The 15,000-nt window shown below is 38.8% G+C and overlaps 1 protein-coding gene across 1 annotated transcript in view; it reads right to left on the reverse strand.

Annotated features, from left to right (window-relative positions):
* LOC137970628 (collagen triple helix repeat-containing protein 1-like) overlaps positions 1–3,570 on the reverse strand; it is a 3,958-nt gene extending 388 nt beyond the window's left edge. The window contains exons 1-2 of the mRNA XM_068817155.1: positions 3,337–3,570; positions 1–55 (exon numbers count right to left, since the gene is read on the reverse strand). The exon at positions 1–55 is cut by the window's left edge and continues 388 nt beyond it. Of these exons, the coding sequence (XP_068673256.1) occupies positions 1–55; positions 3,337–3,570 (289 nt within the window). The remainder of the gene's footprint in view (positions 56–3,336) is intronic.
* Between the last annotated feature and the right edge of the window lie 11,430 nt (positions 3,571–15,000).

Below are 15,000 nucleotides of genomic sequence, written 5' to 3' on the forward strand. Positions count from 1 at the left end.
CAGTCCAGGCCACACGAAGAGCTGTATCAGAGAAGTTCTTGGTGAACACGCAATCCTGTGTAATAAAAATCGTCTTATATTAAATGTATGAGCGGCCATAAAAGTAGAGATAATTTCAGCTCCCAGAAGTCGGTAATAAATCACTATAGTAATATTTCTATTATCATTTTATTATGATTATTAGTTGCGCTAATATAATTATGCAAAGCATTTGGAAAAAATGAAATTCCAGAAAAAATAAAAATAAGGGATCACCAAACAAACCCTGAAGTGTAAGTTTTAGCCACAACAAATCCCTCTAAATTTCAAGAAAGTTCGGAATCAAAGATTTTACCTGGAATAGTTTCCTTTTCTCTCTGTGGAAAATACTCAATAGTTTGATCTATCGAACATTATTTATTCAAATGAAGAAATTTAATTCTCCTAAGCAGATTAACACATCGGTTTACTTCACGAGAAATGTCCTCTTCCAGGAAATGGCAAGTGCATGTGTTTTACACATTAAAACTGAACTTTCTTGAGCGACTGTTTACCAACGATATAGGCTTGTCTTCCCTGCTATCCAAAAAACAATTTGATTCTATTCATAATCAGATCATTATCTTTGCCATCGTTCACGTTCCATGCGCATTCCATACAGTTCTTAATGACGCTAGCATGACGTCAATACTTTTAAGGCCTAATGTCACTCTTAAGAGTTTATTACCTTTGCGGAAAAATGTTATTAGATTTAGAACTTCATTACAAAGAAAGAGAGTAGTGCTTGAATGCGAAAGCCAAACACTAAAAGCTAGATATTTTGAGCAAGAGCCGATACAACGTAGATTTGATTTTAGTGGTGTACTATATTTCAGCTGGCCAAACCAGCCTTCTTCAGGTACAATGGGATTTTACATTGGATTGCTTCCATGTACATATAATTATATAGTAAATGGATGTTGACGTAATACTGGAAGAATGTGATAAAGTATGGTAGTTACAACAAATTTGAAGTCAAATACTAAGAGCAACGGAAAAATAACGAAAGTGACTGTAAATAATAAACTGAAGTTTAATACGTTTCTTCTTGGATATTAAGACCGTTGGGATCAATTATTCTGCCTTTTCAAATTAAGAAAAGCTTCCCTGGCCTTACGGATCGAGTCTCTGTTGGAAAATATTTTTGCGATAGGAATTAATTGCATGTCCTTAGAAATGTTGTGGGGAGAGGAGAAGAAATGTTCTACGACCATAGTAGTTTTGGATTTGGTATTAGCGTTATCTAAAGTGCGGCGGTGTTCATTAAAACGGTCTTTTAAACGTCGTTACGTTTTTCCTATGTACTGTAGATGGCATCTGTTACATTGAATCATATACGTAAACAGAATATACACTGACGACCTCATTGACGAGAAGACAAAACAATACCTCATACAACCTAACGTAAAACCCGGCCCGTTTTTACATCCTTCCCAAAGTACACAAGCCCGGTAACCCAGGACGCCCCATTGTTTCATCCAATAGTCATCCCAATGAACGCATATCCCATTTTGTTGACCACCATCTTCAACCTCTTGTCCACAAGCTACCATCTTATGTTAAAGACACTTATGATTTTCTCAATAAACTCCTTACCATTGGCAAATTACCCTCTAATTCATTATTAGTAACACTTGACGTCTCATCTTTATACACCAATATTCCACATAATGAAGGTATTAATGCTTGTGATCATTTTTTACGCACTGATTCTCACAACACCATCATCCCTACTGGCACTATTTGCGACCTCATCCGCGTGATTCTCACCATGAATAACTTCACTTTTAATGATAGCCACTACCTTCAAATAGACCGCACAGCTATGGGCACTAAAATAGCCCACTCTTTTGCTTACCTTTTCCTTGGGTATTTCGAAAAAAATGATTTAAGGACGCCTCATTTCAACCCCATACTTGGTTGAGATACATCGATGACATTTTCATGATCTAGACTGAAAGTCCCGAAAACCTAAAAATGTTCATCGACTATATCTCATTAGCATTAACCCTACCATAAAATTCACCAGCTAACACTCTCCGACCAATGTTCGTTTCCTTAACGTTAACGTCCCACCTACTAGGGACGGAAGCATAAATACAGACCTATACACGAAACCTACGCGGACAATCACTAACATTTAATTTATTCTTCTTGTTATCCTCTACACACAAAAAAGCCATCCCTTTCAGCCTAACACTCCGCCTACGACGAATTTGTTCTACAGACGAAACGTTCAAGATTCGCACTACTGAACTAACGACATACGTTATGAAAGGAGGTTACAAACGCGACTTTGTTATTAAACAAATACAACGCTCCGCGGATATTCCACGCATACATACCCTACAAGCTAAACAGATAAACAAAGTTAAACTGGACGCATACCTTTCATAACGACCTATAATCCATCACTTCCTTCCATCTTCAACGTAATGAATCTACAATCTACTTCTTTCCTCTGACCGCTGCAAAACTGCTTTCCTACATCTACCATCTAAACTGTGCTACCGGTCCTTATGTTTTCTATGGAATAACCAACTACACATTCTCCTCTACCGGCGAAACACGCTCCATTAATTCCCACATAACTTGCTAAACTAAAACCTAATCTACATGATTCAATGTAACAGATGCCATCTAAAGTACATAGGAGAAACTAAACGACCTTTAAAAAGACCGTTTTAATTAACAACGCCGCATTTTAGATAACGCTAACACTAAATCCAAACCTACTATAGGCGCAGAACATTTACCCAGTCTCCTCTCCTCACAACATTTCTAAGGACATGCAATTAATTTCTATCGAAAAAATATTTTCGAACAGAGGTTCTATCCGTAAGGCCAGGGAAGCTTTTTTTTTATTTCAAAAGGCAGGATAACTGATCCCAACGGTCTTAATATCCACGAAGAAACGTTTATTTATTATTATTATTTACAGTCACTTCCGTTATTTTTCCGTTACTCTTAGTATTTGAATTCCAATTTGTTGTAACTACCATATTTTATCACATTCTTCCAGTATTTCGTCAACATCCATTTACTATATATATGTACTTAGAAGCTCTCATTGTACCTGAAGAAGGCTGGTTTGGCCAGCCGAAATACAGTACACCACTAAAATCAAATCTACGTTGTATCGGCTGTTCCTCAAAATATTTAGCTTCTCAACTTGCAATTACGACGATCAGCACAAGCCACTGATCCAACGCACACCGACAGGAAGATTGTCCACGGTTACTTGCTTCAAAACTCTCAAACACTACAGCTTGCATTGCTTACAGACTAATGGTTTCTGTATTCCGTTGCTCAGCTCACCTTAATCAGGCCATTACCTCTGGCATCGTCGTTTTTCCAGGCACACTCCTTCCAGTTCTTGAAGGGCATCACACCTGAAGCTCCACTTGCCTCAGTCTCTCCTCGCTCTCCTTTTTGACCGGGAGGACCCTGGACACCAGCCGCTCCAGTTTGTCCCTGATCCCCTTTTAACCCGTCACGGCCGTCCCGTCCATCGCGGCCTGGGAATCCTGGGGATCCAGGCTTGCCATGCATACCGGGAATACCACAGCGGCAAATCGACGAGACTTGCTGGATCGGAAAGCAAAACAAAACTTACTGATATCTTTATCTATCTGTTGATTGATTACTCTCAAAATTATAAGCACATTAGCTTGATGTTACAGCTGAAGAAACCTTTCCATTTAAGAATAACATACAAACAGCAGGGATAAACATTTTTAAAAAAATGCAGTTTATATTAACTTGATGTGTGTGTACTGAATAAAAGAAACATTGTATATCCAAGAGCTAAAGCCCACCATAAATTCAAACGTTAGCAGTTAGGAGTTTTTTTTTTTCTGCTAGCTTTATTGGGTACTTCTCTTATAACATATAATATACACACGAAACGACGAAAAGCAAATTAAAAAAAAAAAAAGAAAGAAGCAAAACCCAAAAGGGAGAGGTGCAACGGGACTAACGTCCCATGCGAGGCACCACCCCTAGAATAAGACCAAAATTAAAATGAAATAAATATCCAAACATTCCTTTGAAAAAAAAAATCTAGAGTGGCATGGGAACGTAGGGACTCGCGTGCACGTGCAGGGGTAATTGATTTCATTGAATTTGTGGACAAAACGTTAAAACGGCAGTAGGCGAGGGAAAACTGGTTGGGGGTGCGAGCTTACCAACATAGTTCCATAGTTTAAAGGAAACCTCCATTAAAACAGAAAAGTAACCTTAAACCGCAGAATATAATGTTTACAATTAAAATTTTTCAAACTTTTTCCAATTAAAGCGTTTGTATCTGAATGAAATGAATTTCAAAAACGCTTACTTTGGCTTTCAAACTTCCTGGGCGCTGCCATCTTGAATAATTGTGACATGCGTGGTTGCCCTATTGTTCTGACACAACGAGCGTTTGTTCTGAAACAATAACGCAACCACGACACGTCACAATTATTCGAGATGACCGCACCCGGAAAATTTGAAAGCCAAAGCAAGCGTTTTTGAAATTAATTTTTTTCAGGTACAAAAGCCTTAATTGGAAAAAGTTTGAACAATTTGGATTGTACACATTATGTTCTGTGGTTTAAAGTTGTCTTCTTATTTTTAATTAGGGGAGGTTCCGTTTTAAATTAACTATTCTTTTAAAGTACGGCCCGTGAAGTAGATGTTTTGCAAAGAGGAGTGCGTAGATTAAAGGAATTTTAGTACTTTGTCTTGTGCGACCGTAACAAACAATAAATACGTAGTTCAGGACATCTAAATCAGTACTACAGTAAAGGCATTTATTAAAAAAAAGACCAAGTCTTTGAGTTTGCGATCTAGAGAAAGTGGAAGTAAGTTTAGCATGGCTGTGTGAAGTCGCCAAAACATTTCTTGTAGTGCACTGGGAAAGCTTCAGGATTTTAACACGATGAGAACGAAGGCGAGAAGGAACGTACGATATGCTGAACTTGCTGTTATCCGAACTATTCTTTTTTTATTGGCTGCACTGGTTGTCAGAGAATGTCCACGCCCCACAATCCACCTGAGAAACTTAAATTGGCATTTAATTCAGCTATGACAAGCCTTGAGAAAAAATGACATTATGATCATGTCATAATGTTTGTTTTTATTTCATTCAAAATGGTTTAGTTGGTATAATTATTCGCTTACGTTGTCATTGCAAGACGGGCCACCAGTATTGTTATCCCCCGCTGCAAAACTCTTATACGGAAGTGACATGAAAAGTAGCGTCAGCAAGATCCAAGACATTTTGATGACAATAGAGGTTATTTCTTCTGTCTGATAGTCTGTGGGAAAAGAGCAAATTGAAGTAAGATCCAAATAGACGTTTTGCATTACCCGCATCTGCAATGGTTGCGATAATTTCAATTTTCCCATATTTTTTTCCCTTTGAGAGTATAGCGATATAGTGTTATGTAAAAAAAAACAAAAAAAACAAAAAGGAAATGCTTTGTTTATTGTGGAAGTGCACTTGGCCATCAAGCTGTTCACAATCACACCATTTTTAATAACCTAAAAGAAACAATTCAAACTTAACAGAAACATGATTAACAACCCCAACTGGCAGGAGGCTATAGGTATCCATCCCCGCCAAAATTCAAACTTGTTGTTTTTAAGCCCAAACCTTAAGTAGTCCATGTACCGGACCAAAGTGGTAGAAGACAAAAGAACCAATTCAATGTTATTCTGATTAGGCGTTGTTGATTAGGTATTGTTATGTTCTCTTTATTCTTTTGTTTATTCAATTTGGCAATTTAAACATCAGACATTCAATACGTCATTGTTTGTCTGAATTTAACAACTGCGAGTTTAAATTGCAAAAGAGAATGCTCGAATTGAAGGATTGGACTTAAGAACAACAAGTTTGAATTTTGGTGGGGATGGATACCCAAAGGAGGCAATCAGTAGACTATTTACAAGGCTTGGTAGAGTTGAACCTGGAACAACCGGAAACAAATCCATGCCAGAGGTTAGAACGAGATTTGAACCTGGGGAAGCCGCATGCAAACCCGACGCCCTAAACACATGACCACGCAACCTCCGCTAAATGGAATGACATACAGAAATATTTTTTTCCAACTTTCATTTCATGTCCATTCCATAATTCAATAACACGCAAGTATTCTTGAAATCATTTCAGCATTCACCTGCTATGTAACTTGAACTTGCAACCGACCAGATCCTAGCTGATTGAGGATATTTCAGTTTGTCAAAGCAAGTCTAGCACAAAATTACGGTAATGGGATCGAATCCGCATTCAAGGCCTGGATGCATTTTTTCAAGTTTTCTTGCAACTGCTTCTGGTTCTGATCTAACATTAACAAGACGCCTATAAGGGCGTATCCGTGGGATGCGCAAAAACAGTTAACACAAATTGTCCAGTTACAGTGAACTTCAGCTAAGGGTAAGCTTCAGAGAATGGCGAGAGATTACCAGAAAGATAAATCTGTAATTTAATTTGAAGTTGTTTGTTGTAAAAACTCTTATTATTAATGTTACGAAATTTGTGAATGCAAACAACGAAGCCCTTTTGGGGGTTATCAGGATACGGGATATTTAGATAACAAATTATAGGGGTACGGGATATTTGGGAGGGGGGGGGGGGGAGAATTGACGAGATACGGGATATTTTAACAAAAAGTCACGCAGGCACGCATTGCGTACGTGTCGTAGTCCAACAACTTGATAGTGTTTTTTTCCATAACTGTCAACTGAGCTGGGTTTTGTTTTCTGGCCCAGGAGATTCAAGTTGTCTTTGCGTAACATGCAGCTCTAATAAAGGGTTTATAGTCTTTCCGAAAGTGCAATTTATTTATCCAAGGGCACGCTGCAATGTGCATTTTACACTTAAGGAGTCATGACCTTCAGTTGGGAGTTCAAGTTGTATTCTGAAAGAGATCGATGAAATGATTTTTAGAATAATATCAAATGTTATATATTTGAACTGCAGAAGGAGCAACAAATGAAGGAAGATCATCACAGTTAACTAGTGAAAACCTTAAACAGTTGCAAGTAAGCTTGAAAAATCCAGGCCTAGAAAGGGATTCGATCCCATGACCGAGTTAATGCGCTGCACTTGCTCTTTTAACTGAAATATGCTGCAAGCTGATCACTTGCATCATCACAGGGTATGGGTTGCTTCTTCATGCATAGGCTGCATTTTCATCTGAGCGTCTGACCAGCTTTAAAGATTGCTAGTGAAATATTGATCATCGCAGCGACATAAGTTAAAGCCTGAAAAGTTCACGCTTGAATGGGATTCGAACCCAACCTGTGCGCTACTAGAGTAGTACTCTACCAGTTGAGCTATCAAGCCATCTGGGAGGTGGTCATTATGTGAATTCATATTGAGCCTGTAGATTATACAGCTATGAAGAAAGCTTTAAGTTAATATACCAAAAAAAAAAACAAAACATTTCTTCTGGCATATACTGTTAAGGACGGTGCCTTGCACTGTTATTGCGCATACGTTCTGCGCATCTCGAGATACTCGGGTTTCCTATAGGTGATGCTCACTAATACAGGGATATTTTTGCGCGGTTTGAAACTATCCGGAGAAAGAAGATCTTAGTAAGTATTCTTGTTATCCAAAAAGAAAATTGGGGGTAACCATGCATTTTTGAGGGATAATCAAGCTTCAATTTGAGAAAGAACGCCATACATTGCTTAGTATTTTAAAGCTTTTTGCAAATATTATTCATGAATTATCTTGGAAAAATACGTGGTTACCCCCAATTTTCCTTTTGGATTTCAATGGAACTTGTTAAGATCTTCATCTCCTGTATAATCATAAATCGGGGCAAAAATACCTTTGAATTAATAGGCGCCGTTCTTAATTAGCCTATCAAAGGCTTTCAAATGTGTCTTTATTTTTTTAATCTGACAAGTGAGCGCACCGCGCACCGGTGGCTCAGTTGGTTGAGCACCGGGCTGTCACGCGGAAGGTCGCGAGTTCAATTCCGGCCGGACCAACACTCAGGGTCTTTAAATAACTGAGGAGAAAGTGCTGCCTTTGTAACTACATCTGCTAATGGTTAGACTTTCAAGTCTTCTCGGATAAAGACGATAAGCCGGAGGTCCCGTCTCACAAACCTTCAATGTTAATAATCCTGTGGGACGTAAAAGAACCCACACACTTGTCGTTAAGAGTAGGGCACGTAGTTCCCGGTGTTGTGGCCTGTCTTCTGTTGTGTATCATGGTTGGGAGGGTAAAAAAAGGGGCCACAGTAATTGGCGCAAGCTGTTGTGGCGCTCTGCCAGCTTGACTGGCAAAGTTAATAAAATAAATAAAATAAAATGAAAGAAGTATGGAAGAAGAAATTGCGCAATCTCTCGCCAACAATGAAAGAATACGATGTTTTTCGACAGGAAGTCAGCTGACTTCAGGTGTTATCATTGATCGAGGAGTAAAAGCTCCTAAAGAACAACTTGCCTTGAAAATGAATGTGAACTGGAGTAGATTTGCTGTCTGAACATCAAAGCACGCGCGGTGCTTGTGTTTGATCAGGTGTTACACGCTAGCAGCGGGACACGGACACCACTTCTGTCTGACGTAATCGAAAACCTTTGCAGAGTTCTTAATCTGGCAGCAACGCGCATGTTCCGTTTATTTTTAGGTTAATGTTCTCAAGTGTCTGACTCTCAAAAGAGCCTTGTCGGCTAGTCATAAGTCTTACATGTTAAATCATGATCCTTCGCATTAGGAAAACGATAAATTGCAGTTTCGGTAGCCCACGAGAATTATCCACGTGATACTACGTTATGCAAACACTATCGATTCCGTGCTTCTGAAGCAAACGACAAGCAAGGCTGTTTCGAGAAAAAGACGATGTTATAACTGAGGTGAGTTAGAGCTCCTCAGAAACACTCAAAAACAAGAGATACAAAACGTCATACCTGAGACTACCTGTGAGTGTACGTTTCCTTAATTTTCGTACCTTCTCAATCAAACAAATCGCTGTAGACGACCCGACGCTCACAAACAACTCAGAAGAGTGACTTGGGTTCAGCCTTTCCTAGCATTAAAATAGATCAGTATGACTGAGTCCAATGATCTTTGGACAAGAAAAATTCTTTGAGTATTTAACGAGTTCACGCCCTTGAGACCAAAGTCCCAGCGCCTACAAACAATTCATAAAAGCCAGTTGAGTTCAGTGAGTCTCATAGCATAAAAATAGATCAGTATAAAGAAACAAGGATGGACTTCGGACAAGAAACATTAACTTTCGAGATACTTGTCCACCTTAGTGGCAAAAGTTTTATTTTCAGTGCTCACATATTTTCCATTTTTGTTCCCAGATGCTATCGTTTCCCTTAGGCGGCAGGGCCTTCGCACGAGAAAGAAAACGATGGGATCTGGGAACGAGAATGATCCATTCTCTATCTCTGAATTAGCGGTTATCGTTAGTTCCTTATTTGCTCAGAATTTACTATAAACTACTGTCCTATTCCCATAATGCAATATGTTTTTTTTTTTTGGAGGGGGGGGGGGGGGTGGGTGTTTGCATAAAAGCAATACAAGTTAATTACACTTGGGATTCTATCATGCTTCAGTGAAATGGATATCCATTGTTTATGGGATTTGCGAAAATAGCGAATTATCGTTAATTTAGAAGTTTGCAAGCTGATCAGAATGTGGATTAAAGGAAATGATTATTTTATTTTAAAAGACAACCCGAGTGTATGGATATAGGACTCGAACCTGGAATTTTTGAATGACATGTCACCTAACCACTTGACCACCACACCACCAGATGCTCAGGGACAATATTTTAACACTATTTGATAATGCTGTATTATCAATGGGCAACAAAGTATAGTTAATACTGCAAAAGGTCTGTTACCAAATTTCACGACAAAGCTAAACATTTTAAAATCAAAACTTACGCCTGAGGCCTAATTAATCTATCTTAGGCCTAATTACTCTTCAGCAATGATATTCTATGGGAGACTTAAATATTTTTGAAAGCGTGGTGTCTTGATCTTCAGTATTGAAGCGGAAGGAAGCAGTTCTCATTGAGTTGAAACTCTGTGTTCAGATCCAATCCACTGATATGATTTTGTTTTCCTTATTTATTTTTCTCTTCTACGACAAGTCCTGGGGCACAGTGTCCTAAATGGATGATAATAGTAAATTCAAAGCAAATTAGGAATTAAAGATAATCGTTAGTTTGGGGAAGAGATCATCAATAAGGAGGGGAGCCGAGCAATGATTCAGCCGAGTATTCAGCACCGTTAAAAGTGAAGTACCAGTGTTTACAGCATTTCGTGCAGCCATAAACTCGGACAGTATACACCAGCCCAGGCCATACGAAAAGCTGTATCAAAGAATTTCTTGGTGAACACGCAATCCTGTGGAATAAAATCAATTGTATTATAAATGTATGAGCCGCCATAAAAGTAAAGACACTTAAACGTTTCTAAGGAGATAATTTCAACATCCCAGAAGTGGAGACTGGATCATCATCATCGTCGTCGTTGTTGTGGTCGTAGAGACCTTTAAATCGGAGGACGAGGACGACTAGGCCTAGGAGTACGAGTTTTCCCTATTGAGCATGCGCATAAATATTAGAAATATTAGAACTTTGGCAGCTTTTAGGACAATGATACGCAAAAAGGATATAACATTAATTCTTGAAGGATGTGGGAGGGAATGCCGCTTATGCTGCTGTTAACTGGGCGTGCGCATATTTACTTATTTATCTTAGCGTCTGAGCTCATATACGCATTTAGTTTTACATTTTAATATACAATTAGTTCTATTGTGTAAAAGTGTATTTAGCTTGAATAGTGTTAATCTCCGGTTTTTTATATGTTTTATAGCAGTAATTAGTCTAATTTGATGATGTAATTTGTTTTATAGGTGTCCCCAATTAGTGCCTTGTAGCGCTAGACACGTTAGTAAAGGTTATGCATGGATTAGATGCCGACAATATTCCAAGTGCGCATGCTCAGTAAGGAAAACTCATACTCGTAGGGTCCCTAATGTCATTATCATTATCATTATAACAGTTAATGTCATTATCATTATCATTAGAACAGTTTTCCATTGAGTGTCGAAAATAATTAGCGAATTGCTTTGGTTTTGCATTGCTTCACTCAGTGATTGGTTCAAAGTTCCCGCCCCACTTTTTCAACCAATCAGAAGTGAAACCAAAACCAATCGTGGCTTGCGCGTGCATATTTTCCCGCGCTTTGTATCGGTTACGTGTAATTACGTTGAGTTTTGATTGGTTTACTGGATTGCCTCCGTCCTTTTTGATTGACCAAAGTAATTACTTTGGCTTTGGTTTTACGAAACTCGCTCTATTGATGTCACTAATTTAAAGAAAAAAAGACCTCCCAGAAAAGATAAATATAAGGGATACAATGTAAGTTTTAGTAAAAGTGATCCGTTTAAATTTTAAACCAGCTGTAAAATGTTTCTTTTTTTTTTACCTCGAATAGTTTTCCTTTCCTTCTGTGGCAAACAGAACTTGAACTGAAGAAATCAAAGTCTCCTTCAGTTGATTAACACATCCGTTTACTTCTCGAAAAATGTCCTCTTTCTGGAAACGATTTGCACTTGTGTTTTGCACATTGAAACTTTCTCGAGCGACTGTTTACCAATGATATGAGCCTGTCGTCTCTGTCATCAAAAAGTTAATCTGTTGCTCACCTTAATCAGGCCATTATCTTTGCCATCTTTTACGTTCAAGGCGCACTCCTTCCAGTTCTTAATAGCCATCACACTTGAAGCTGTACTTGCCCCAGTCTTGACGCCACGTTCTCCATCCAGGATCCATTACTTCAGGCAACACGTTCTCACCCATGAATTCGCGATTATCCTGAATTGCTAATTTGATTTGAATTAACTATTATCGTAAATTTTGGACTCTGTGTCCCAGGACTTTTGGTAGAAGAGAATGTAACTAGGTAAGGGAATAATATATCATATCCGTGGATTGAATTTGAACTCTATCATGCATGTCTATAGGAACCGTTTGTTTTCGCTTTACCACTGAAGATCAAGACACCGCGTTTCCAAAAAAAATAATAAAACCATCATAGAATATCGCTGCTGAAGAGTAATTAGGCCTAAGCTAGATTAATAATTTAGGGCTAAACATTGATTTTAAAATGTTTAGCTTTGTCGTTAAGTTTGGAAACCGACCTTTTGTAGTGTTTAATGTTGTTTGTTGGCGAGTGATCATACAGCACTTTCAAAAAGTGTTTAAAATATTGTCTCTGAGCAGCTAGCGGTGTGGTGGTCGAGTGGTTAGGTGACGGGTTAATCCACATGCCCAGTTTCGAGTCCTATGTCGATTTACTTAGGTTGTCTTTTCAAACAATATATGACCGTTTCCCATAAGCCATACCAAGCTTTCAGTTTTCTAAATTCACGATAATAGGGAATTAACAATTCTGGATAATCGCGAATGCAATGGCGAGAACGGGTTGCCCCTGGAGATCTCTGGGTTACCAGGTTGTCCTTGGTCTTCTTGGCCCCTTCAAAGAAATCTCTTCCATCACGGCCTGACTGCACATAGTTTATGTAATTATACTGAGTACCGCTTTGTAGTCAGTAGTTTGGAGAAAGGTGTTTGGTATGCCAAGCCACTACGTTTTTCCTTAAGAATGTTTTAACTGGTGTGACAGAAAAGATGTCCTCTTTTATGTACACACAAAAGACTTTTACACAGGTTTAATTTACTTTTTCTTGACACTATATGGTTATTACCAACCGAAACTTTACAGCTGCACTTGTACAAGTTTTAAATTACTTTTGCCACTAGTCCGCGTAAGTTGTTATGTATTGGGCGGTGCTTTAAGCCCGTCCCTCTTTCTTTTCAATGCTACTTTGTTCATTGGTTGTTATTTCATAGCCTTCTAGCTAATCTGATTGCAAAAGTAGCCTTTAAATATTGCAACATATTCCGTATTAATTAATATGCAACTCTATTTTGTGGTATACCAGGCCAACTCAGAAGAAAGCTTTCTAAAAGTGAACATTTTCTGAATAGTAGCTAGCTGTAACAAAGACGTGTAAAAATAATAACGCTACGTAGTTGCGTTTCGCTTGGCAGGTGACATTTGGCGTGTGATTATCACATTGTTGACAGGCCAACCTTAGAAGATACAAAAAGAGCTGTATACCTAAACCAAAGGTAGTTAATTGAACGAGAAGCTATCTGTAAAAGTTGCCCCGAGAAAACCAAATGGAAAAGAGAACAAAACAAAATTGTTGAGGTGTCTTTCGTTTTCCAAGATTACCTTTCAACAGTAAAGAGTTCTCGAAACACCGGTGACATAGAAATAATGATAGGAAGCTCAAATAACCAAGGACGACGACTACGAGAACACAGCGAAACAATAATGTTAATGAGCAAAAACAATGGCTCTACTTGCCCTGCAAGTCCTTTTTACATTTTCAGTGGTAAATTCCTTTGCGCTTGTCGTCCTGTGGAAGATTGCTCGAAGCCTGGTTAGCGCTAACTATTGGTTAAGAGGTATCAAAACCTATAGGTTTCCATGGTATTTAACGCTGGTTAGCGCCAACCATGCTTCGACCAACCCGAGTCGGGAAAGCATGACATCGAGGTGAAATTACCATATTTAAGGGTACGAGGAGGAGCACCTGTCGATAATGTTAACTTTCAATTTTCTCTCCAAGGCACAAACATCCACACCGTTCATGTCAATGTTACTACTGGAATGTTGAAACACACTTTTTTGCCTAACTACGTGAAATAATCCGAAATTATTTCAGACCCGAAAAAAGAAGATTTCACTGACACCAACAACTACAGAGCAATCTGTCTAACATTGCTGGTTACTAAAACCCTGAACAGGAAGATTTTCATTGGCGTTCAACCTGACATTGAGAAAGTACTAATGCTAAGGAAGATCTTAGAGGGAGCCAGAACCTTCCTGCTGTCATGGTCTTTATTGATTTTAGGAAGGCCTTTGATTCTGTGGACAGAAAGTGCCTCATGAAAATTCTACAGGCCTATGGAGAGTATGGAATTCCTTAGAAGATTGTGGACCTCGACTCTCTACTCTACACGAACACCAGAGTTCACGTCCTCACTGCAGATGGAAAAACAGATTTTTTCGAGATCGTCTGCAGGAGTACTCCAAGGCGATACCTTTGCATTCTACCTTTTCATCATTGTGGTGGACTACTGTATGCGTCTTGTGATGGAAAAGCACCTTGAATCAGGATTTACAGTCACACCAGCAAAGAGCAGGAGAGTTAATTAAGGCCCATAGAATTGCAGATGCAGGGTTTGCTGATGATATTGCGACTGATGATATTGTGACTGATGATATTGAGACAGACACCGTGAAGGCAGCAGAGTAGTGATGGATGTTACACGAGAATGCTTCGGATGGCTCTTATTATCAACCAGTATGTTTTGAGCACGAGGAACTCAGAGTTCTATGGAAGCTTTCCAAAGGTCAGTTCCAAAGTTGCACAGATCTAGAGGAGAATGAGGCTAGATGGTCAAGCTCATCGTTATCATCCTTAACGCCCTTGTACTTTTTGAGCCCACACATGGACAAAAGAGCAGAGGGAGACCGAGATTAATCTTTGTTGACAGCCTGCGATTAGACACAGGGCTGACGGAGACGACATTTTTACCTCCTTTTGTTCCGCTACCGGCCTTTGTACATTGCAGCATTGTTGTCTGTGTCTCTAGAGATTGGTTGCAAACCATTTCAAGAATTACCCTAAAAAAAATACCCAAAAAATATGAAATCGCTGACTTTCTCCAACTGATCGATCACTGAACATTTTGTATGCAACTCCTCTCTCTTTGACAACTCGTGAATGCCTTAATGTTCAATAACAGAAAAATCAATACCATGGAAGCAACGCTTGCTGGTATATATTTATTCGGATTCACGACTGCTATGCCCATCTTTTTTGAGTTGTTGTTTTTTTTTTCTTGCTGAGCTCTCTTAATGTTTTCAAACCATCAAAGATCA

This window comes from Montipora foliosa, chromosome 9 (genome assembly GCF_036669935.1).
Source record: "Montipora foliosa isolate CH-2021 chromosome 9, ASM3666993v2, whole genome shotgun sequence".
Classification (NCBI taxonomy): Eukaryota; Metazoa; Cnidaria; class Anthozoa; order Scleractinia; family Acroporidae; genus Montipora; species Montipora foliosa.